Source organism: Hemiscyllium ocellatum, chromosome 6 (assembly GCF_020745735.1).
Source record: "Hemiscyllium ocellatum isolate sHemOce1 chromosome 6, sHemOce1.pat.X.cur, whole genome shotgun sequence".
Lineage (NCBI taxonomy): Eukaryota > Metazoa > Chordata > Chondrichthyes > Orectolobiformes > Hemiscylliidae > Hemiscyllium > Hemiscyllium ocellatum.
Window position 1 is genome coordinate 60,103,060 of NC_083406.1, and position 24,789 is coordinate 60,127,848.

The 24,789-nt window shown below is 41.1% G+C and overlaps 1 protein-coding gene across 3 annotated transcripts in view; it reads left to right on the forward strand.

Moving 5' to 3' along the window:
* The window catches only part of LOC132816420 (NADP-dependent malic enzyme-like), a 185,234-nt gene that overhangs the window by 79,088 nt on the left and 81,357 nt on the right, over nucleotides 1-24,789 (forward strand). For all 3 annotated transcript variants that reach the window (XM_060825970.1, XM_060825969.1, XM_060825972.1), the window contains exons 4-5: nucleotides 1,711-1,860; nucleotides 7,817-7,892. In XM_060825970.1, the coding sequence (XP_060681953.1) occupies nucleotides 1,711-1,860; nucleotides 7,817-7,892 (226 nt within the window). The remainder of the gene's footprint in view (nucleotides 1-1,710; nucleotides 1,861-7,816; nucleotides 7,893-24,789) is intronic.

Here is a 24,789-nt window from a genome sequence, read left to right on the forward strand (position 1 = left end):
CTAAAATTCCTGGTCTTGAGAATCTGATAGTTGCGTGAGGAATCAGGGAAGATGCTGAGTATCAACATTCTCAGCCTCAAATAACCCTTCTGGAGTTTTAACCAACCAAAACGTCAATTCTCCTCCTCCTTGGATGCTGCCTGACCGGCTATGCTTTTCTAGCACCATACTCTTCGATTTCTGGTCTGGAATTTGACAACTAACTTTGCTAACTGAGCGAACTTATTTATGTTGTGGTTCTGTTCGCCGAGCTGGGAGTTTTTGTTGCAAACATTTCGTCCATTTTCTAGGTGACATCCTCAGTGCTTGGGAGCCTCCTGTGAAGCGCTTCTGTGCTGATTCCTCCGGCATTTATAGTGGTTTGAATCTGCCGCTTCCAGTTGTCAGTTGCTGTCCACTGCAGTGGCCGGTACATAGGGTCTAGGTCGATGTGTCTGTTGATAGAATTTGTGGATGAATGCCATGCCTCTAGGAATTCCCTGGCTGTTCTGTTTGACTTGTCCTATAATAGTTGTGTTGTCCCAATCGAATTCATGTTGTTTGTCATCTGCGTGTACAGCCAATAGGATAGCTGGTTGTGTCATTTCGTGGCTAGTTGGTGTTCATGGATGCAGGTTGTTAGCTGTCTTCCTGTTTGTCCTATGTAGTGTTTTGTGCAGTCCTTGCATGGGATTTTGTACGAGCACCCGGGCTACAAATCTTCTCACAAACTTTGAACTTATTTATGAACAGTCCTAAATTCAGTAGGAAGAATAGTTTCTCACAATCTGCATTAGTCAGAACTTCTAATAAAATCCCAAGAGAAATCCAAAAGCTTCTTTTCAAGCTATGGGTGTTTCCCATAGTCATAAGCACAATTTCTAGAACTTTCTGAAATGAAACCTATTGCACCACGCTGTTTACTTTGCTCATAAACATGCCCAATGAAAACAAAATCTTGTTGCTCCCCAAGAACACACTCACTCCGTGTTTTTTTAAAATAAATTTAGGAAGGCTGCAGCAATACCCACAGGTTAATCATTAAATCCCTTCACAGACACAGACCAAAATCCATATGCCATTAATGTAGATGGACGACACACCTTACATCAAACCTCCTCCCAAAGAAGAAGGGAAATGTATGTTTAAAAAGCATTTTCATTACTCATCAAGCATCATTTTAACTTTATTACTGTGTCACTTTGACATTAATAACGTATCGGCATTAAGTATCTAGTGAGTTGCACAGCAACCTTGTTTTTGCTTACGTTCATGGGGACCACATTACTCAGTGACCTTCAAATATGTTCTCAATAAAATGTCCACTCTAACAGTTTCTTTCACAGAAACAAGGACAACTTTCAAATTATAGGGTTGGAGATTTCAGCTGCACTGAACTAGTCACTAATTCTTGTCCCAAGTCCATTTTGAAGAAATTCGAAGGTTCACAAACTGCTGTGGTCCTAAGTGGTGGCTTACCACCACCTTCTCCTAACCAATAATATCCACATCGGATGAACAAATTAAACAAAACACAATTCAATATGTAAAGCAATCATTAATGAAAGCTATGCTTTGTTCTTCTTTTAGGACATGCAGTTATTGATCAAAGATGTATTTTATTTATTTTAAAACTGCAGTTGAAATCTAGGTGGAATTAGTGAATCTTTATGGCAGTCAGTTTTGATCAGTTCGCTTTAAAGTGTTGCATGTTGTAATCTGCCTCAACAGATATATTATCCTCATGACCCTGCAGGATCGAAATGAAAAACTTTTCTATAGAGTGCTTACTTCCAACATTGAAAAATTTATGCCCATCATTTATACCCCTACCGTGGGCCTGGCATGTCAGCAGTATGGCCTGGCCTTCAGAAGACCACGGTAAGTCAAGTCTTTTCTTTGACTCAACTCCTGCTCTGCATTTTTCACACTACTAGCGTTGCATTGCATTCTGTGTGCAGTTAAATTTGTTTTTAAGTTTTCAATGTGCTATTATCAAACTGATCTTTATAATACAGATTTCATGATATTTCACTTTATCCCTAGTTATCTTTATTTCTTAATGGCACAATAACTAAACAGTTATTCTTGTTATTCATGATTTGGAGATGCTGGTCTTGGACTGGGGTGTACAAAGTTAAAAATTGCAAACACCAGGTTATAGTCCATCAGGTTTATTCAGAAGTACTAGTTTTCAGAGCGCTTCTTCGGCATCAGGTGGTTGTTGAGTATAAGTTCGTAAGATTCTTGGTGTTGAGATTGAGGTCATGATTGCTTAATAAGATTTTTGGCTATGAAGAGCACTGTAGGTGAGGTCTAATTCTTCTCCTATCTTAAGTCCAATCGCCACCCTAGTCTGGACATTGGTACCAGTTGTAGTAGCACAACTGCATTGGTCTCTGCCCTTGGTTTTCCTGCCAAACCCCATTTCATGATTGGAAAATTGTCGAGATTCCTCTGTCAGGACTGTGAGAATGTGAGGGCAGACTAGTAAGATGGGACCCTATTAGGTGTGGGTTAGAGAAGGTGATGAGGCAATTCATTGTTTTTAACAAAACTGTGGAAAGCCTGTTGTGGAGTCGGGTCTTGAGGTAGTTTTGTTTACGCCATACTGTAGTGTGACAAAGTGCGAGAATTTAAAGCTGTTTTGCAGCAATCTGCTTGGTTGGCACTCTATCGCCTCTGACCTTGTGACCTGAAATTTTGACTCATGACCCCCCCAGTTTTGTGAAGGCCTGCCCATGCCCATTGAGAGCAGCTATTTCAGTATATATTTAGTGCAAATCTATTTTACTGCAACACAGGTTGGTGCTTTCACGCATCAATCTGTGAAGCAGCATTTTATTTTACAAATTACAGAAATTTGCTGTATCTTCCTATCAATATTGTGCGAACAAACATGGTTTTGTTTTCAGACAGTGCTTCACAGTCTGAGACACTTCTGTCTGGCTGAGTTGTTCTGGCACCACACCCCATGACTAATGCTGGCTTAATGTCAGAGTTACAAGGTCATTATAATAACTATATTTGTTTGGACTTGTGTTGTGTGCAATTCTTAGTTCTCAGACCATATCTACAAGGCTGTGTTAGAGTTGCAAAATGGTCAAAGTGTTGGATTTGCAAAATGGCCAAAGTGACATTTCTGTTCCTGTTCTAAGAGAGGTGTTGAAATTAGTTTGTTTAGTAAATTAACTTTAAAGCTTGCCTGATGTTTTTGTATGCTTGCCAGTGCAACAGAGAATGGGAGCTTTCTAAAAAAAGTAATGTCTGTGTAATTTTTAAAGACTGCCACGATATTTCAATTCCAAATTGAGTTGAGACCGACATGAGATCAGCCATGATCATATTGAATGGCACAGCAGAATTAAGAGGCTGAATGGTCTACTGTTGCACCAGTTTTTATGTTCTTATGTTCATATGTATATCCTTCAAATGTAGGCCCAGAAAGAGCTCTTCCAACAGTTTTATTAGTTACACTGGCTTCAAAACTCAGCCATACTTTCATGGTAACTTGGCAGTGGGCCAGTCATGCTATTATATTCATTGTGTGTTAAACCTGCAGCACATTTGTAATTTTGCATGATTTTACAGATTTGCAGTTCTGATATAATCTGCTAAAATTCCCATAATTCTACAACTTAATTGTCGTCATATGCTTTCACTTTGAAGTGTCAGCCAGGATTTTTACCAAATAACCATTCTTGCATTGAATTAAACTATGATCGTCAGTCAGCTGTTTGGCAAAGAACTGCAATGGCATCAAGCACTGCCTTCTTTCCAATTTTTTTCTCATCTCTGTCTGTTCTACCTAATTTTCTAATTGAGAACAGCTAATTCAGCACGTTAGTCTTAACCTCTTGGTTTGGTTTTACAATGGATATAGCAAGAATCGAAAAGTGTGGCACTGAAAAATCACAGCAGATCAGGTAGCATACAAAGAGCAGAAGGAGCTTCTTGATGAACGGCTTATGCCCAAAGTGTTGACTTTCCTGCTCCTTGTATGCTGACTGACCTGCGCTTTTCCAGTGTCACATGTTTTGACTCTGACTCTCCAGCATCTGCAGTCCTCACTTTCTCCTAGTTACTGGATGTAGCAACATTATTAAGGAAGTTAAAAATCGCAGTACACCAGCTTACAGTCCAGCAGGTTTATCTAGCTTTCGGAGCATTGCTCTTTTATCAGGTAGCTGTGGAGCAGGATCGTAAGACATCGAATTTATAGCAAAAGATCACCATGTCATGCAATTGAAACGATATATTGAACACACCTAGATTGCTGTTAAGCACAGAACCTGCAGGCAGTCAATCTGTGTAACATTTTACAAATTCCTACTTTGGATGTAGAACCAGTCTGACTCAAGATTGGGATACAGACAGACTCTAACCTCACACCTTTAGTACATTGTCTGAGCTGAGGCGTCTTGTTTTTTTTATAAAACTTTAAAGTTATTTTGAGAATGTGACTTAAAAGGACTTCTGGCATTTACGTATTAATGAACCAAAAGCTGCAACCCATTCTAAAAAATGAAAAACTTAACAGCAACCTCGGTTTGTTCAAATATCATTTCAGTTGCATGACACTGATCTGTTGCTATGAATTCTGCATTCTATGATCCTGCTCCACAGCTACCTGATGAAACTAGTGCTTCCAAATAAACCTGTTGGACTACAATCTGGTGTTGTTTGATTTTTAATTTTGTCCAACTCAGTTCAACTCCGGCATCTCCACATCTTTATGAAGGAAGTCAGCAGGTCAGGGAAGAGAAATTAATCCTTAAAATTCTTTACTTGGTCAGTATGCTCTCTGGCATCTGATTCAGAAGCAGCAGCAGCAGCAGCAAAAAATACATTGATGGACTGACTTCATAATGGGATTGGTATAGGACTTATTTACTCAATTTTGAATTACCTCACAAGTCGATGTGGCATTAATATTTATCACCTGTGATAGATACTTTTGATAGAATTACTACCGTGTGTCGGGAATACATAATTTCATAATTTTTACATTTTAGAGTATAACTTAATAAGAATTAAGAACGGGGTAAGCTTTTCAGCCCTTTGAGCCTGCTCTGTAATTCAATCTGATCATATGTAGTTTGATTATGACCTCACCGTTTCCTCATCATTTCCAGTCTAGCCACAGCCCTTGACTCCCTTTTTGATCACAAGTTAACTTAGCCTTAAAGGTATTCAATAGCTCAGCCTTGCACCTCCCTGGGGAAGAGAATTCCATAGAGTAGCAATTCTTCTCTCTCCATTCCACCACCATTAGGAAAAAAAAATGTCCCTTACTCCGTCTTAAATGGGAGAACCCTTTTAAAACTGTCCCCACGTTATACACTTTACCAAGACAGGCAACATTCCCCCCCCACCCCTTCCTGTGGCACCTTCCCCTGTAACTAACTACAGAAGGCCCAACACCTGCCCCTCCACCTCTTCCCAGCTCACCATCCAAAGGTCTAAACAGTCTTTCCAGGTGAAGCAGCATTTCACCTGTACCTCCTCCAATCTTGTGTATTCACTGCACCCAATGTGGCCATGTATTGGAGAAACCAAACAGAGATTGGGTGATTGCTTTGCAGCACACCTCTGGTCTCTGTGCAAGCATGACTCTGATCTTCCCATAGCTGATAATTTTAATACAGTACCCTGCTTGCATGTCCACTTGTCTGTCTTTGGCACACTATGGTGCTCCAGTGAATCACAACTCAAACTGAAGGAATGACATCTTACCTTTAGATGCACTTTATAACCTCTGGACTTAATATTAAATTCAACACCTTCAAATTACACACAAACTCCCATTCTTTCCCTTTCTTGTAGCTTTACTTGTTACATTCTCTTTCACCATGATGTGTCTCCTATCACCAATTCCCCAGTGGTGTTCTTTCAGGTCTGGCAGTTAGACACACCATTGTTCTGCCATTCTCACATTCCGATCACTTAATCTGAACTATTAAATTCCTTTCTTCCCAGAACTCTATACTCCAAAACCCCTTCCCAACTATAGCATAAATGCTGCCCCCTCCACACTTCATGACAGCTCTATTGAAGAATTGTCTAGACTTGAAATGTTAGGTTGCTCTCTCTCTATGGGTGCTGCCTGACCCACTGATCTCCAGCATTTGTTGTTTTGGATGTTCAAAGTGATCTGGATGTCCTCGTATACCAGTCATTGAAGGTAAGCATGAAGGTGCAGCAGGCAGTAAAGAAGACAAATTGCATATTGGCTGTCATAGCAAGAGGATTTAAATACAGGAAATTGGGTCTTGCTGCAACGATATAGGACCTTGGTGAGACTGCACCTGGAATATTGAGTGCAGTTTTGGTCTCCTTATCTGAGAGAGAAGTTTCTTGCTGTTGAGGGAGTGAGGCAAAGGTTTACCTTGCTGATTCTCGGGACAGCAGGACTGATGTATGAGGAGAGGTTGGATCATTTAGGATTTAGTTGCTGGAGTTCTGAAGAATAAGGAGGGATCTCAGAGAAACTTATAACAGGACTAGACTGGGTAGGTGTGGAAAGAATATTCCAATGACACGGGAATCCAGAAGCAAGGTTCACAGTCTAAGGATATGGGATAAAGCATTTAAGACTGAATGAGGAGAAATTTCTTCAGCAAGAGAGTGGTGAGCCCATGGAATTGGCTACCACACAAAGTAGTCAAAATGATTTTGAAAAGTAATTGGATATAACGCTTGAGGCTAAAGGGATCAAAGGATATGGGGAAAAAGTGAGAACAGATTATTAATTTGGAATATTAGCCATGTTCACAATGAATGGCAGAATAAGCTCAAAAGGCTGAATGGTCTATACCTGCTCAAATTTTCTGTTTCTGTGTAACACATCCATTAGTGGTGGCTGTGCTCTCTCTTTTTTACCCTCTACACAGTGGGGAGGAAGTGGTCTAGTGGTCACTGTACCAATAATCCAGAGGCCCTTGCTAATGTTGTCCTGATACAGTTGGTGGAATTTGAATTAAAAGCTAGTCTCTGTAGTGAAACTATGATTGATTGTCAGATAAAAACCATAATCTTCAAAATGTCTTTTGCCATTTTACCAACACTGCCATCCTTACCTGTTCTGGCCTATGTGTAACTCTTGACCTCTGAAATGGTCTAGCGAGGGATGGGCAACAAAGCTGATCTTATCACAGGTGTCTATATTACATATTCCTCCTTTAATATATTCCTTCTTGTTATCTGACCTAATATCTACTTACCTGGGTCAATTTCACATTCTTTTACAATATTTCTAAGAAACACCTCAGAATATTTTATGTAATTTTATATATATTATATATCATGATTACTGATATTAAGTTGAACTGTCATAGGCTGATTGACGAACAAGTTCAAAAGTCATTCAAAGCATGACTTTGTGAGTATGCTATTTTTAAGTCAGTTAGTTGGGTGAATAAAAGGGAAAAGAGGGGGACACTAAGAGCAGAAATAGTTTTCTTCATGAAAGACAGTTGCCTCAATTTATGCAGTAGCAGTTCCAATGAAAAACAAATAAAATAAATTGGGGAATTCAATTATATTTTAACACAAATTATCTTTGACTGTTGCAGGGCTTGTGAAAGTAAGTGTTGGGATCCCAGTGAGGTTACAAGCTGAAATTTTGAAATAGTGATCAATGAGGCAGCAATGACTATCCTCCTATCCCTCCTCTCATAGTTCTTCTCTTTTTCCTTCCTTCTCCTTCCACTGGGGACCATAACAATTTCCAAGACTTAAAGTTGGTTCATAGTCTAAAAAGGTTTGGGGAGAGCTGGGCTATTTATGTCTCTTCAACTGAGAAATTTTTAAAAATATTGTTTTTCCCCTCATCCAGAGGATTGTTCATTACCATTCACGACAAAGGCCACATTGCTACAATGTTGAAATCTTGGCCAGTAGAAGATATAAAGGTAAAGCTTATTTCAAGGTTTGTTAATTTCTGAATTCATGTTGTGTAGCGATTGGTGGAAGGTTAGAACAAAATGATGTATTAAAAAGAAGATAAATTCATGCTTGTATAATGTTAATCTACAAAATGATGTAAGTGATGATCCTGACTAATAATTACATTTTTATTCAGTCCCAGCGATTTATCTGTGTTCACATATGTTATAATGAACTTTACTTGTATACTTTCCTAACAAGATCTCTGGGTCCAGTTCAATCATGGATAATGTTCACTCAAAGGAGTGGGAGCAGATTTGGTCCACTCAAATTAGAAGGAAAGATTACCAGGCAACACTTTGGCTGATGTTATAAAAATGAATGTATGTACTGTACTTTTAAGAGAGAGCTTACAGATATCTGTGTGATATGACTAGATGACCGTCTTCGAGTGTACTGGAAAATTGAAAATATGTAACATTTGGCTTTGAAATGGATACCTAAGTTGGTTGCTGTTTTGACTACAATTCAAATTTAACCAATCAGTTTAAATTATGGCCCCAGATACTAAAACTCAAGCAAGTTTGAATTTAATGTTTTGCCAACATCAAACCAATGAGTTGGTCTGATGTTGAGGTTATAAAAATGCAGCATTTTGAAAATTGGACAGAGCAACTGCCATGAACACAGATCAAGAAATTAGGAAACACACTCTATCAAAGCTACCTTTTCATAGGAAATATTTTGGCAGTAAAAAAAAATGAAAATGACACGGGAGATCTTCAGCCGGAAAAAAACAGACACTGAAGGCGACAGCCGCTGTGTAGTTTTGAAATGAAGTTGATGTAATTTTAATAAGTGTCTTATTGAAAATGTATATCATTATAGAGTTGAAAGACAATAGACAATAGGTGCAGGAGTAGGCCATTCAGCCCTTCGAGCCTGCACCGCCATTCAATATGATCATGGCTGATCATTCCTGATTAGTATCCTCTTCCTGCCTTATCTCCATAACCCTTGATTCCACTATCTTTGAAAGCTCTATCCAACTCTTTCTTAAATGAATCCAGAGACTGGGCCTCCACTGCCCTCTGGGGCAGAGCATTCCATACAGCCACCACTCTCTGAGTGAAGAAGTTTCTCCTCATCACTATCCTAAATGGTCTACCCCGTATTTTTAAGCTGTGTCCTCTGGTTTGGCACTCACCCATCAGCGGAAACATGTTTCCTGCTGCCAGAGTGTCCAATCCTTTCATAATCTTATATGTCTTAATCAGATCCCCTCTCAGTCTTCTAAACTCAAGGGTATACAAGCCCACTCGCTTCAGTCTTTCAGTGTAAGATAATCCCGCCATTCCAGGAATTGACCTCATGAATCTATGCTGCACTCCCTCAATAGCCAGAATGTCTTTCCTCAAATTTGGAGACCAGAACTGCACACAGTACTTCAGGTGTGGTCTCACCAGGGCCCTGTACAGCTGTAGAAGCACCTTTTTGCTTCTATATTCAATTCCTCTTGTTATGAAGGCCAGCATGCTATTAGCCTTCTTCACTACCTCTGTACCTGCATGCTTGCCTTCATTGACTGGTGTACAAGAACACCCAGATCTCTCTGTACTGCCCCTTTACCTAAATTAATTCCATTGAGGTAGTAATCTGCCTTCCTGTTCTTGCCACCACAGTGGATGACCATACATTTATCCACATTAAACTGCATCTGCCATGCATCTGCCCACTCACCTAACTTGTCCAGGTCACCCTGTAATCTCCTAACATCCTCATCACATTTCACCCTGCCACCCAGCTTTATATCATCAGCAAATGTGCTCATGTTATTGCTGATGCCATCTTCTATATTATTAACATATATTGTAAAAAGCTGCGGTCCCAGCACAGATCCCTGCGGTACCCCACTGGTCACTGCCTGCCATTCCAAAATGGAGCCATTTATCACTACCCTTTGTTTCCTATCAGCCAACCAATTTTCAATCCAATCTAGTACTTTGCCCCGAGTACCATGCGCCCTAATTTTACTCACTAACCTACATTGTGGGACTTTATCAAAAGCATTCTGAAAGTCCAGGTACACTACATCTACTGGATCTCCCTCGTCCATCTTCAGAGTTACATCCTCAAAAAATTCCAGAAGATTAGTCAAGCATGATTTCCCCTTCATAAATCCATGCTGACTCTGTCCTATCCTGTTACTACTATCCAGATGTGCCGTAATTTCATCCTTTATAATAAACTCCAGCATCTTTCCCACCACTGAGGTCAGACTAACTGGTCTATAATTTCCTGCTTTCTCTCTCCCACCTTTCTTAAAAAGTGGTATAACATTAGCCACCCTCCAATCCTCAGGAACCGACCCCGAATCTATCGAACTTGGGAAAATAATCACCAACGCATCCACGATTTCTCGAGCCACCTCCTTCAGTACCCTGGGATGTAGACCATCAGGCCCCGGGGACTTATCAACCTTCAGACCTAACAGTCTCTCCAACACCAAATCCTGGCAAATATAGATTCCCTTAAGTTCAGGTCCTTCAGTCACTGTTCCTCAGGGAGATTGCTTGTGTCTTCCCCAGTGAACACAGATCTGAAGTACCCATTTAATTCTTCTGCCATTTCTTTGTTCCCCGTAATATATTCCCCTGTTTCTGTCTTCAAGGGCCCAATTTTAGTCCTAACCATTTTTTTGCCTTGCACATACTTAAAAAAGCGTTTACTATCCTCCTTTATATTATTGGCCAGTTTACCTTCGTGCCTCATTTTTCCTCTGCGTATTTCCTTCTTCGTAATCCTCTGTTGCTGTTTAAAAGCTTCCCAGTCCTCAGTTTTCCCACTTATCTTTGCTATGTTATACTTTTTCTTTTTTAACTTTATATGTTTCTTAACTTCCCTCATCAGCCACGGCCACCCATGCCTCCTCCTGGGATCTTTCTTCCTTTTAGGAATGAACTGATCCTGCAACTTCTGCATTATACACAGAAATATCCGCCATTGTTCCTCCACGGTCATCCCTGCTAAGGTATTGCACTATTGAACTTTAGCCAGCTCCTCCCTCATAGCTCCATAGTTCTCTTTATTCAGCAGAAGTACTGTCACTTCCGACTGTAGCCTCTCCCTCTCAAATTGCAGATTGAAGCTTAATGTATTATGGTCACTACTTCCCAATGGCTCCTTCACTTCGAGGTTTCTGACCAATTCTGGTTCGTTACACAATACTAGATCCAGAATTGCGTTCTCCCTGGTCGGCTCCAGCACCAGCTGCTCTAAGAATCCATCTCTGAGGCACTCCACAAAGTCTCTTTCTTGAGGTCCAATACCATCCTGATTCTCCCAGTCTACCTGCATGTTGAAATCCCCCATAACAACTGTAGTAACATCTTTGCAACAGGCCAATTTCAGCTCCTGATTCATCTTACATCTGACCTCCAGACTACTGTTTGGGGGCCTGTAGATGACTCCCAAGGGGGTCTTTTTACCCTTAGTATTTCGTAGCTCTATCCACACTGACTCTACATCCCCTGACTCTAGGTCCCCCCGCGCAAGGGACTGAATATCCTCCCTTACCAACAAGGCCACCCCACCCACTCTGTCCGTCAGTCTGTCCTTACGATAGCACGTGTAGCCTTGAATGTTCATTTCTCAGGCCCTGTCCACTTGAAGTCACGCCTCAGTTATCCCCAAAATATCGTATCCGCCAATTTCCAAAAGAGCCTCAAACTCATCCATCTTCTGTCTAATGCTTCGTGCATTCATATATAGTATTTTTAACTTGTTACTGCTCTCACCCTTCCCATCAACCCCTATTTCACTCAACCTTACAGCATGATCCCTTTCCAAGTTTTCTGGCTCATTGGTACAGTTGTTTTTCTTGACTTCTCTTGTTCTAACTTTCCCTTCAATTTCCTTTTTAAACATCCAGTTTGTACCCCCCCCCCCCCTCCGCTACTTAGTTTAAATGTCGCAGTGTTGCAATAGAAAACCTGCCTGCCAGAATGCTGGTCCCTAACCTATTAAGGTGCAAACCATCTCTCTTGTAGAATTTATGCTTACCACAAAATATACCCCAGTGATCCAAGAATTTAAATCCTTGCTTCCTGCAGCAGTTCCCCAACCACACGTTCAAGTCCATTATCTCCCTGTTTCTGGCCACACCAGCCCAAGGAACTGGAAGCAAACCGGAGATAACCACCTTGGACGTCCTACTTTTCAGCCTTCTTCCTAGTTCTCCAAAGTCCCGCTATAGTATGTTCCTCCTCTTCTTCCCGACGTCATTTGTGCCGACATGTACCACTACCTCTAGCTCTTCACCCTCGTCCTTGAGAATTTCCCGCACTCTGTCCGCGATGTCTTTCACCCTGGCACCAGGAAGGCAACACACCATCCTTAAATCCTGTCTGCTGCCACAAAAACCCTGGTCAGTTCCTCTCACGTTGGAGTTCCCTATTACCACAGCTCTGTGCGATGTCCGACTCTTCCGCTCTGCCTCTGCGCCAACTTTTGATTGACAGACCTGGCCGCCTTGCGAACTGGCAGTGTCATCAGTCTGTTCTGTTTCCAAAAGCGTCAACTTGTTCCTGACAGGTACTTCTCCCGGGGTCTCTTGCATCTGTCTCCTCTCTGCCTTCCTCATCGTCTTCTCTCTTCTGGCATGGTTGGTGTAATAACCTCGCTGAAGGTCTTGTCCAGAAAGATCTCGTTCTCTCGGATGAGCCTAATGTCGTCGAGTTCTTTCATTAGCGCTGCAATATGCTCGGTCAATAGCTGAATGTGCACACACTTTCCACACATATACGAGCCAGACACACCAGAGTCGTTGACCTCCCACATCAAGCACGTAGCGCACTGAACCAGCTGGGCAGTCATGTCTTCACCCTCTTCAACTGTGGCATAATAAAGCAGCTAATAAACAGTTAAGAGAACAGGGGGCTTAAGAGTTATGAATAATTGTTTGATCACTTTTAGAGTTAAAAAATTAAATATGTTATTTTCTTTAAATAGTGAAATTTGGGAGTTCTCTGTCACTGAAATTTTAAATGTTTGAGGCGAGGTGAGCGTTTCTGGGTGTTTGGTTTAATTAACAGATGGGTTTGCTGCCATGGCGTAACACCGATCAATTAGTTATCTTTAAATTCAATGGTGGGAAGCATCTAGAAACAGAAATAGTTGGAAATAGAATTGGATGATTTGGATGAGGAAACGAAATCTAATTTCTTCAAATTTGCAAATAACACAAAGTTGGGTGGGAGGATGGGCTGTGAGGAAGATGCAGAGATACTTAAGTGTGATTTGGGCAAGCTGAGTACGTGGGCAAATGCATAGCAGATGCAGTATAATGTGGATAAATGCGAGGTTACCCACTTTGTTAGCAAGAACAGGAAAGCTGAATATTTAACATGACCTGGATGTCCTCGTACACCAGTCACTGAAAGAAAACATGCAGGTGCAGCAGGTGGTAAGGAAGACAAATGGAATGTTAGCCTTCAATTTGGGTACAGCAGCAGATGTCTTCCTGCAATTATATAATTCCTTGGTGAGACGACACCTGAAATATTGAATGCAGTTTTGGTGAGAAGAGTGTTCTTGCTACGGAGGGAATGCAATGAAGGTTTGCCAGACTGATCACTGGGATGGCAGGACTGACGTGAGGAGATGTTGAATCAGTTTGGATTTTGTTTGCTGGAGTTCTGAAAATTGAGAGGAGAATCTATAAAATTCTAACAGGACTAGACAGGGTAAATGCAAGAAGGACAATCCTGATGGCAGGTGTTGACCAAATCAAGGTCATGATCTAAGGATATGAGATGAACCATTGAGGACAGAGGTGCAGAGAAATCTCTTCACTATGGAATTCGCTACGACAGAAAGCTATCAAGACCAAAACATTGTATCATTTCAAGGAGTTGGATATAGTACTTGAGCTCGAGGGATCAGAGGATATACAGGAAAAGCAGGAACGTGTTATTGAATTGATGATCATAAAGAATGACGGAACAGGCTCAAAGGGCCAAATGACCTATTGCTGCTCCTATTTTCTATGTTTGAAGTGGGTGATGCTGTTGATGTGTACATGGACTTCTAGAATGGATTTCGATAAAGTTCCAAATACCAGACCTGAGAGAAAAGCTATTGCTCATGGAAGTAAAGAGTCAATAGAAATGTGCCTTGGCTGAGAATTGCTTGACTAATAGGAAACGGGGAATGGTTTTAGGGATGAGAAAATTTTGGTTATGAGTATAATTTTGAGAATTTGAGACAGTTCTCCTTGGGGAGAGGAAGACTGAAAGAAGATCTGATACTTTTTTTTCAAAATTATGAAGGGCCAGTCAAAGTAGAAAGGAAGAATCGGAGAATCCCTACAGTGCAGACAGGGGCTATTTTGGCCCATCAAGTCTGCATCAACCCTCTGAAGACATCCCCACCCTATCCCTGTAAATCTGCACTTACCATGACCAATCCAAGAAAGATTCACACCTTTGGATTTTTGGAAGAACTGTTCCTGTTTGTAAATATACACAGGTACAAAGTGATTTGCAAAAGAAGTGAGTGTAAAGTGACAAAAATCTTTTTCACGCATTGCGTCGTTCATACTTCGAATGTATTGCCTGGAAATGTGGTGGAGGCAAGTTCAATTGAGACATTCAAGAAGGCATGAGATGATTTAAATAGAAATAATGTGAAGGGTGCTAAGGAGAGCACTGGAGAATGGCACTAAGTCAGGATGTTCATTTGAAGAGCTGGTGGGCTGACCAATTGGCCTCCTTCCATTGCATCTATGTGATTCTGTAATTTTGAAGAAGTGAATGTTTGGGTATGGTCAGGGTACATTATCATGAGGGAGGATTGCAGGGCAAACAGATGCAGAGCTGCTTAGATGATGTAAGAGATGCCCATTATAAATATAAGTGAGAATTTAATAGACTATATTACTTGTGTATTAGATAATTAAAAATGTAATGAGTGGGTTTGATTGGAGATCAAAAAGGGGATTTATGAAAAATGGTGAAGTTATTCATGAATGAATACTTTACATCTGTCTTTATTAAGCAAGAAACTGGACTTGGTAAAAGATTAGGTTATTTTAGATATTTGCAGTATTAATATGGTAAGAAGGAGGTATTGAATAGGCTGTTTGTACTTAAATTTGAAAAGGTTCCAATACAGGATGAATTGCAATCAAAGATATTGAGGGAAGGGAGAGTGGAAATTGAGGCACTGGCCATAATTTTCTTTCTTCGGTTTACAAATTTTACATCCTTGTTTAATAAAAGGGTGTAAAGATAAGAGTAATAACTAAAGGTCAGTCAATTTAGCCTCAGTGGTGGGAAACGTTTTAGAATTCCAATTCACCAGTTCACCAAAAATCCTTAAACAGCACCTTACGAAACTACAGCCATTTCCATCTAGAAGGACAAGGACAGCAAACACATGGGAACTCTATCACCTGCAAATTCCCCTCCAAGCCACACACCATCCTTATTTGGAAATATATCACCATTCCTTTACTGTGTCTGGGTCAAAATCCTGTATTTCCCTCCTTAAGGACAGTGTGAGTAAATCTGTGGCTCATGGACTGCAGCAGTTCAAGAAGGCAGCTCACCAACTCTTCAAGGGCAACTAGGGACAAGCCAGCAACACTGAGTGAATATTAAAGAAAAAACAATAACTTGAAAAATTAATACAGTAAATCATCATTTTAAAGTTGTTGTTGCCTTAATGAAAATTACAGCATCAGTGCAATGACTTGAAGTAAATCCCGCTTTCCCATTAAAACATTTAAAAGCTGCAGTTAGATTCTGCAGGGCTTTATCAGAAAATATATGAAAAAAATCGTTTCCTACAACTTGACTTTATGTGCTAATTTCCTATATTGGCAAATGAAACAATTAAAAATATAAGAAATATGTTAACGAAGAAGTGGCCTGGTTGAAAATGATTTAGTGTGGGTAGAATTACTGAAGGTGTTGGCAATAATTGCCAATCAGTGGTTACTATTGACTTGAAAATACAGAAAACAAATTTCAGAAACAAATGGTTGCCAGAACAGTGGACTACAGTTCTACGCAGGCTACATTCAGATTTCATCCAAACTATAATTTAGTACTAGATCAAAAGAGACAGATTAATATAGAAATAAGTCATGGGGTCCAAGGACAATTTTCATCCTTGTCTATTTTTCCTTTCCACAGCATGACAGGATTAATATTTAAAAATGGGTTTTTACAACCAATGTTTAGACAAAAAAACTTTGTGGTGTATTTCATTATCAAATACATAGTCTAGGGCAAAAATGACTTTCTAATGTCCATGGGGATTCACCCCTAAAAAAAGGTATGAAGTATGGGACTTTAGGAGGCCTCAGTGCAATAAGTAGTGGAGAGTAACTCTTCAGGGTAGACTCATGTTAATCTTGTATAGTCTGAGAAGTCATGAAGATGTGAGACTTTGAGAGGAAGAAAATTATGAAAAATGGTATTCGTGCCAGCCACCTTATCTAATCTGAACAGGTTCTCTCGCCATGATATGTTTTTACTGTGTAACTAGTGTGCTATGTCCAACTTTAAACCCTGATTAAATTCAACATTCCATCATATTGGTTGTACTCAATCATGATTGAAAGATTAAAATTATTAGAGCTGGAAATAACTGCAGTTATTGCTACTGACAAAATAACTAATTGTTGTCAAAATAACTGTTTCGGCACATAAATAAAAAATGCATGTCCAAACTAAATTTCAGAAGCTTGGTTTAAACAGCAATTTGAGCTAAATGTTATGTGTAGAAACAGCTAAGTTTCGTTTCATGCTGGACCTACCAGGAAAGTCTTGTCAGTCCAATACTGTAATATCAAAGTGCACAGTTGCTGAAAAATGACAAACTGACAGCAGACTAAAAGAGGACAACTGACTCCATTGAGAACTGTCTGGAACTCTCAGAGCATGTTCAAACTCAATCAAAAATCCAAGATGGTTCTCCAATCTTAGTCAGAGAAAGGTTAAAGAAAAAAATGCAACCTTGAACTGTGAGGGTGAAGAGAAAATCTGGGCAGACATCTCTGCAGACTCAAAACATGACGATCAGAATTTTTCATATTAGTTTGGGAGAAACCTAAGAAGATATTAATGAGCAAAAACTGGGGATGAGCACAATAAACAATGATTATTGTCCTGAGTAATTGCTTCTTCACTGGAGAAGGCAGGAGCAACATGTTTTCCTAAATAACAACATTAAAATGATTAACTTTGAAACAAATGTGTTGCCACTTTTAAGGTAAAATGGCTCAAAATAAAGAAATCGCAATGCATGTATAGCTCATAACTCAATGGTAAGAGGAAATATAGATTTGTAAAGAATAACAGTCAGCACAAAGCAATTAGATTCATAGAGTCAGAAAGATGTACAGCACAAAAACAGACCCGTTAGTCCAACTTGTCCATGCCGACCAACTGTCCTAACCTAATCTAGTCCCATTTGCCAGCACTTGGCCCATATCCCTCTAAATCCTTCCTATTCATATACTCATCCAGATGCCTTTAAATGCTGTAATTGTATCCGACTCCACCACTTCCTCTGGTATCTCATTCCATACATGCACCACCCTCTGTGTGAAAACATTGCCCCTTAGGTCTCTTTTATATCTTTTCTCTCTCACCCTTAACCTATGCCCTCTAATTCTCGACTTTCCCCACCCAAGTGAAAAGACCTGTCTATTTACCCTATCCGTGCCCCTCATGATTTTATAAACCTCTATATGATCACCCCTCAGTCTCTGACACCACAGAGAAAACAGCCCCAGCCTATTTAACCTCTCCCTATAACTCAAATCCTCCAACCCTGGCAACATCCTTGTAAATCTTTTCAACTTTCACAACGTCCTTCTGATTGGAGTCATGATTTGGAGATGCCGGTGCTGGACTGGGGTGCACAAAGTTAAAAATCATACAACACCGGGTTATAGTCCAATAGTTTAATTGGAAGCACACTAGCTTTCGGAGCGTCGCTCTTCGAAAGCTAGTGTGCTTCCAATTAAACCTGTTGGACTATAACCTGGTGGTGTGTGATTTTTAACGTCTGACAGGAAGGAGACTAGAACTGCATGCAATATTCCAAAAGTGGGTTAACCGATGTCCTGTATAGCCACAATATGATCTTCCAACTCCTATACACAATGCTTTAACCAATAAAAGAAAGCATACTAAACGCCGCCTTCACTATCGTATTATCTACGTGAGACTGTACTTTGAAGGAACTGTGAAAATGCACTCCAAGGTCTCTTTTTGTTCAGCAGTATTCCCCCGGACCTTCCCATTAAATGTATAAGTCCTGCTCTGATTTGCCTTTCCAAAATGCAGCACTTTGCATTTCTCTAAATTAAACTCCATTTGCCCCTCCTCAGCCCATTGTTCCATTTGATCAAGATCCCATTGTACTCTGAATTAATTTTCTTTGCTATCCACTACACCTCCAATTTTGGTGTCATCAGCAAACTTACTAACTACGCCTCCTATGTTCACATCCAAATCATTTATACAAATGATGAAAAGCAGTGAACCCAGCACCGATCCTTGTGGCACACCACTGGTCACAGGCCCCCAGTCTGAAAAGCAACCCTCCACCACCATCATGTGTCTTCTACCTTTGAGCCAGTTCTGTATCCAAATGGCAAGTTCTCCCTGTATTCCATGTGATCTAACCTTACTAACCAGTCTCCCATGAGGAACCTTGTTGGACGCCTTACTGAAGTCCATATAGATCACGTCTACTGCTCTGTCCTCATCAATCCTCTTTGTTATTTCTTCAAAAAACTTAATCAAGTTTGTGAGACATGACTTCCCACACACAAAGCCATGCTGACTATTCTTAATCGGTCCTTGCCTTTCCAAATACACGTACATCCTGTCCCTTAGGATTCCCTCCAACAACTTGCCCACCACCGATGTCAGGCTCACCGGCTTTTCTTCACCACTTTTCTTAAATAGTGGCATCATGTTAGCCAGCCTCCAGTCTTCTGGTACCTCACCTATGACTAATGCTGATACAAATATCTCAGCAAGAGGCCCAGCCATTATTTCCCTACCTTCCCATAGAGTTCTAAGGTACACCTGATCAGGTCCTGGGGATTTATCCACTTATATGCGTTTCAAGACATCCAGCGCTTCTACCTATGTAATATGGACATTTTTCAAGATGTCACCATCTATTTTCCCATATTCTATATCTTCCGTGTCCTTCTCCACAATACATACTGATGCAAAATACTTGTTTAATATATTTCTCATCTCCTGCAGCTCCACACATAAGCTGCCATGCTGATCTTTGAGGGGCTCTATTCTCTCCCTTGTTATCCTTTATGTATTTATAAAATCCCTTTGGATTTTCCTTCACCCTATTTGCCAAAGCTGTCTCATGTCCCCTTTTTACCCTCCTGATTTCCCTCTTACATATACTTCTACTGTATGGGCGGCACAGTGGTTAGCACTGCTGTCTCACAGTGCTAGAGACCCGGGTTCAATTCCCGCCTCAGGCAACTGTCTGTGTGGAGTTTGCACATTCTTTGTGGGTTTCCTCCGGGTGCTCCGGTTTCCTCCCACAGTCCAAAAATGTGCAGGTGCATTAGTCAGAGGGAACTGGTTCTGGGTGGGTTCCTCTTCGGAGGGTCGATGTGGACTTGTTGGGCCGAAAGGCCTGTTTCCACACTGTAAGTAATCTAATCTACTGCCTTTATACTCTTCTAAGGATGCATTCAATCTCTGCAGTCCAAACCAGACACATGCTGCCTTTTTCTTATCCAAAACCTCAATTTCTCTAGTCATCCAGCTTTCCCTACACCTACTAGCCTATCCTTTCACCCTAACTGGAATATGCAGTCTCTGGGCTCTCATAATTGATGAGTGCTAGGAAATCCTGATTGAAAGCAGGTTATGTTACAACATTGTGACAGAAGAACCCACAGCTATTATAGCACTGTATTAATATTCAGTAAACCACTGAAAGAGAGGTAATTTTGGGATTACTTGTGGAAAGTAACCTTCTTTAACAGAGGTGAAAATGGATTCAAAATGCTGTGATGCCACTTTAGCACATTGACTTCTTTAGAAAAGTCCAAATATACACAAAGTGATGCATCTTAGCTTCTTGAATGCATTTGATATTGATTCAGCTTTTTCTATGACCAGTCATTATGCCAGTGTAACAGGCTCAAAGGGAATTACCCAGGAAGGTGACGATTCTGTGGATAATTCTTCTTTCCCTGGAACCCTCCATAAAGTCATCATTTAACTCTGTGAGAATTCACAGTGTTCCGATGAAATTAAATCAAGCAGTAACAGGAAATAATATTGTTAATTTTTTAAAAATTATTCATTCAAGGGACAAGGACCTCATTGGCTAGGCCAGTATTTATTGCCCATAATCAGTTGCCCAGAGTGCAGTTAAGAGTCAACTTTTAGGTCTGGATTCGCATATGGGCCAGACAAGGTAAAGTTATTTATTTGTTAGAATGTATCTATAGGATGGCACGGTGGCTCAGCAGTTAGCACTGCTGCCTCACAGCACCAGGGTCCCAGGTTCAATTCCAGCCTTGGGAGACTGGAATTCTCCCCATGTCTGCGTGTGTTTCCTCTGGGTGCTTCAGCTTCCTCCCACAGTCCAAACATGTGCAAGTCAGGTGAATTGGTCATGCTAAATTGCACCTAGTGTTAGGTGAAGGGGTAAATGTAGGAGTATAGGTGGGTCGGTGTGGACTTGTTGGGCGGAAGGGCCTGTTTCCACACTGTAAGTAATCTAATCATAAGAGGTACAGTAAGTAAGTTTGCAGATGACACCAAAATAGGAGGTGTAGTGGACAGCGAAGAGGGTTACCTCCGATTACAACAGAATCTGGACCAGATGGGCCAATGGGCTGAGAAGTGGCAGATGGAGTTTAATTCAGATAAATGTGAGGTGCTGCATTTTGGGAAAGCAAATCTTAGCAGGACTGATACACTTAATGGTAAGGTCCTAGGGAGTGTTGCTGAACCTTGGAGTGCAGGTTCATAGTTCCTTGAAAGTGGATCGCAGATAGATAAGATAGTGAAAAAGATGTTTGGTACGTTTTCCTTTATTGGTCAGAGTATTGAGTACAGGAGTTGGGAGGTCATGTTGCGGCTGTACAGAACACTGGTCAGGCCACTGTGGAATATTGTGTGCAATTCTGGTTCTCCTTCCTATTGGAAAGATATTGTGAAACTTGAAAGGGTTCAGAAAACATTTACACGGATGTGGCCAGTGTTGGAGGATCTGAGCTACAGGGAGAGGCTGAATAGGCTGGGACTGTTTTCCCTGGAGCGTCGGAGGCTGAGGGGTGACCTTATAGAGGTTCACAAAATTGAGGGGCATGGATAGGATAAATAGATGAAGTCTTTTCCCTGGGGGCGGAGAGTCCAGAGCTAGAGGGCGAGAGGGGAAAGATATAAAAGAGACCTAAGGGGCAACTTTTTCACGCAGAGGGTGGTACGTGTATGGAATGAGCTGCCAGAGGATGTGGTGGAGGCTGGTACAATTGCAACATTTAAAAGGCATTTGGGTGGGTATATGAATAGGAAGGGTTTGGAGGGATATGGGCCAGGTGCTGGCAGTTGGGACTAGGTTGGGTTGGGATATCTGGTCGGCATGTACCTAAGGGTTGTACCTAAGGGTCTGTTTCCATGCTGTACATCTCTATGAATCTATGTAAGGATGAGATGTAAAGACTTAGGGCACTTGAGAGTTACAGGTTAGCCAGGAAGGACCTAAAGAGAGAGCTAAGAAGAGCCAGGAGGGGCCATGAGAAGTTGTTGGCAGCTTGGATCAAGGAAAACCCAAAAGCTTTCTATAGGTATTTTAGGAATAAAAGAATGACTAGAGTCAGAAAAGGGCCAGTCAACGACAGTATGGGAAGTTGTGGAGTCAGAGGAGATAGGAGAAGTGCAAAATGAGTATCTTTCGTCAGTATTCAAATTGGAAAAAGGCACTTTTGAGGATACTGAGATATCGGCTAATGAGATGATGGGGTTGAGGTTCACAAAGAGATGTTACCAATTCTGGAAAGTGTGAAAATTGGAAAGTCCCCTGGGCCGGATAGAATTTATCCTAGGATTTTCTGGGAACCCAGGGAGGAGATTGCAGAGCCTTTGGCTTTGATCTTTGTCGTCATTGTCTATAGGAACAGTGCCGGATGACTGAAGGATAGCAAATGTTGCTCCCTTGATGAAGAAGGGGAGTAGAGACAACCCTGGTAATTATAAACCATTGAGCCTTACTTCGGTTGTGGGTAAAGTGTTGGGAAAGGTTATAAGAGATAGGATTTATAATCCTTTAGAAGGAATAAGTTGATTAAGTACAGTCAATATGGTTTTGTGACGGGTAGGTCATACTTCACAAACCTTGAGTTCTTGACCAAACAAGTGGAAGAGGGTAAAGCGATTGATGTGGTATAAATGGATTTCAGTAAGGCATTTGAGAAGGTTCCCCATGGTAGGCTGTTGCACAAAATATGGACGCATGGGATTGAGGGTGACTTGGTGGTTTGGATCAGAAATTAGCTAGGTAAAAGAAGACAGAGTGGGGTGGTTGATGCGAGATGTTCATCCTAGAGTTCACTTACTAGTGGTGTACCACAAGGATCTGGTTTGGGGCCACTGTTGTTTGTCATTTTTATAAATGACCTGGATGAGGGTATAGAAAGATGGGTTACTCAATTTGCAGATGACACTAAGGTAGGTGGAATTGTGGATAGTGCCGAAGGATATTGTAGGTTACAGAGGAACATAGATAAGCGGCCGAGCTGGATTGAGAGGTGGCAAACGGTGTTTATTGTGGAAAAGTGTGAGGTAATTCACTTTGGAAGAAGCAACAGGACTACAGAATATAGGGCTAATGGTAAGATTCTTGGTAGTGTAAATGAGCAGAGAGATCTGTGTCCATGTGCATAGATCCCTGAATGTTGCCAGCCAAGTTGATAGGGTTGTTAAGAAGGCAAATGCTGTATCGGCTTTAATTGGTAGAGGGATTGAGTTTCAGGGCCACAAGGTCATGTTACAGCTGTACAAAATTCTGGTATGGCCACAGTTGGAGTATTGCATGCAGTTCTGGTCACTTCATTATAGGAAGGATGTGGAAGCTTTGGAAAGGGTTCAGAGGAGATTTACTAGGATGTTGCCTGATATGGAGGAAAGGCTGAGGGACTTGAGGCTGTATTTGTGAGAGAGCAGAAGGTTGAGAGGTGACTTAATTGAGACATATAATCAGAGGGTTAGATCGGGTGGACAGTGAGAGCCTTTTTCCTCAGATGGTGATGGCCAGCACGAGGAGACATCGCTTTAAATTGAGAGGTGATAGATATAGGTCAGGTGTCAGAGGTAGTTTCTTTACCCAGAGAGTAGTAGCGGTGTGGAATGCTCTGCCTGCAACAGTATAGACTCACCAACTTGAAAGACATTTAAATGGTCTTTGAACAAACACATGGATGAAAATGGAATAGTTTAGGTTGAATGGGTTTCAAATTGGTTTCAGAGGTCCATGCACCATCAAGGGCTGAAGGGCCTGTAATGTGCTGTAATACTCTATGTTCTGTACTGAATGGGATGAAATCCAAAGTACTCCATGAAGGGAGAATTGCACATGTATTCAGAAGAAGATATCAAAATAATTCAGGATGAGGTTTGGCAGACCTGAGCTCAACCTTGTCACCTACTCTTGTATGATTTGGTACACAGTGTGTCAAATACAGTCAGTTATTCTATAACTGCAACATTGTGTTAAAGAAAAATCACCCTATAGAAATAGCACTTGAGATGCCGTGCTGTAATCACATTACAGCTAACACAAGTTTTAAATGTTTGTGTTGTAGAAACAGCTCCCTAGTTAATCAATTGCATAACACCAAAATCGCACTGACTGAACACGTGTTATAACAGAATGACCTGCATCAGCAAATTATAATTGAAAACAGGACGCTGAGCAAATAACACTGAATGATGTGTTCATGTCATACCTTTTAAATTATTCTCTCTAATTTTTAACTCGCCTCCCCTAGGGAAAAGACTTTTGCTATTTGCTTTCTCTATGCCTCCACAATTTTATAAAGCTCTGTAAGGCCACTCAAACTCTTACACTCCAGGGGGCAAAAAAAGCCCCAGACTCTCTTTATAACCCAAATTCTCCTGTCAAGGAAACATCCTTGTAAATCTTTTCTGCACCCTTTTCAATTTAATAATATCCTTTTTATAGCAGGATGACCAGAACTGTACACAGTACTCCAAAAGTGGCCTCATCAGTGTCCTGTAAATCTGTGATCCTTGTGCTATCAGCTAAAGGAACTACTTTTCTTTAAGTACTGCAGACCAGCTAGGTAGACAGTGTAAAAGGGGGAAAAAAATGCATTCTCTCCAAGACTCTTTAAGACTGGAGATAGTAGAGAAATTGCGTTGCCTAAAGAAGTGATTGATAACCTTTGCAAATAATAATGACATTAGTTGCTTTCATGTGTTTGGCACATTCTGTGCATGTTTTTGGATAACAAGTTACGTAGGACACCCTATTTCCTGCTTTAGCCTATTGGAAAGTCTGGTCAACCATGTTAAAAATCACACAACAACAGGTTATAGTTCAACAGGTTTATTAGAAAGCACTAATAGGTGGCACGGTGGCACAGTGGTTAGCACTGCTGCCTCACAGCGCCAGGGACCTGGGTTCAATTCCCACCTCAGGCGACTGACTGTGTGGAGTTTGCACGTTCTCCCCGTGTCTGCGTGGGTTTCCTCCGGGTGCTCCGGTTTCCTCCCACAGTCCAAAGATGTGCGGGTCAGGTGAATTGGCCATGCTAAATTGCCCATAGTGTTAGGTAAGGGGTATATGTAGGGGTATGGGTGGGTTGCGCTTCGGCGGGTCGGTGTG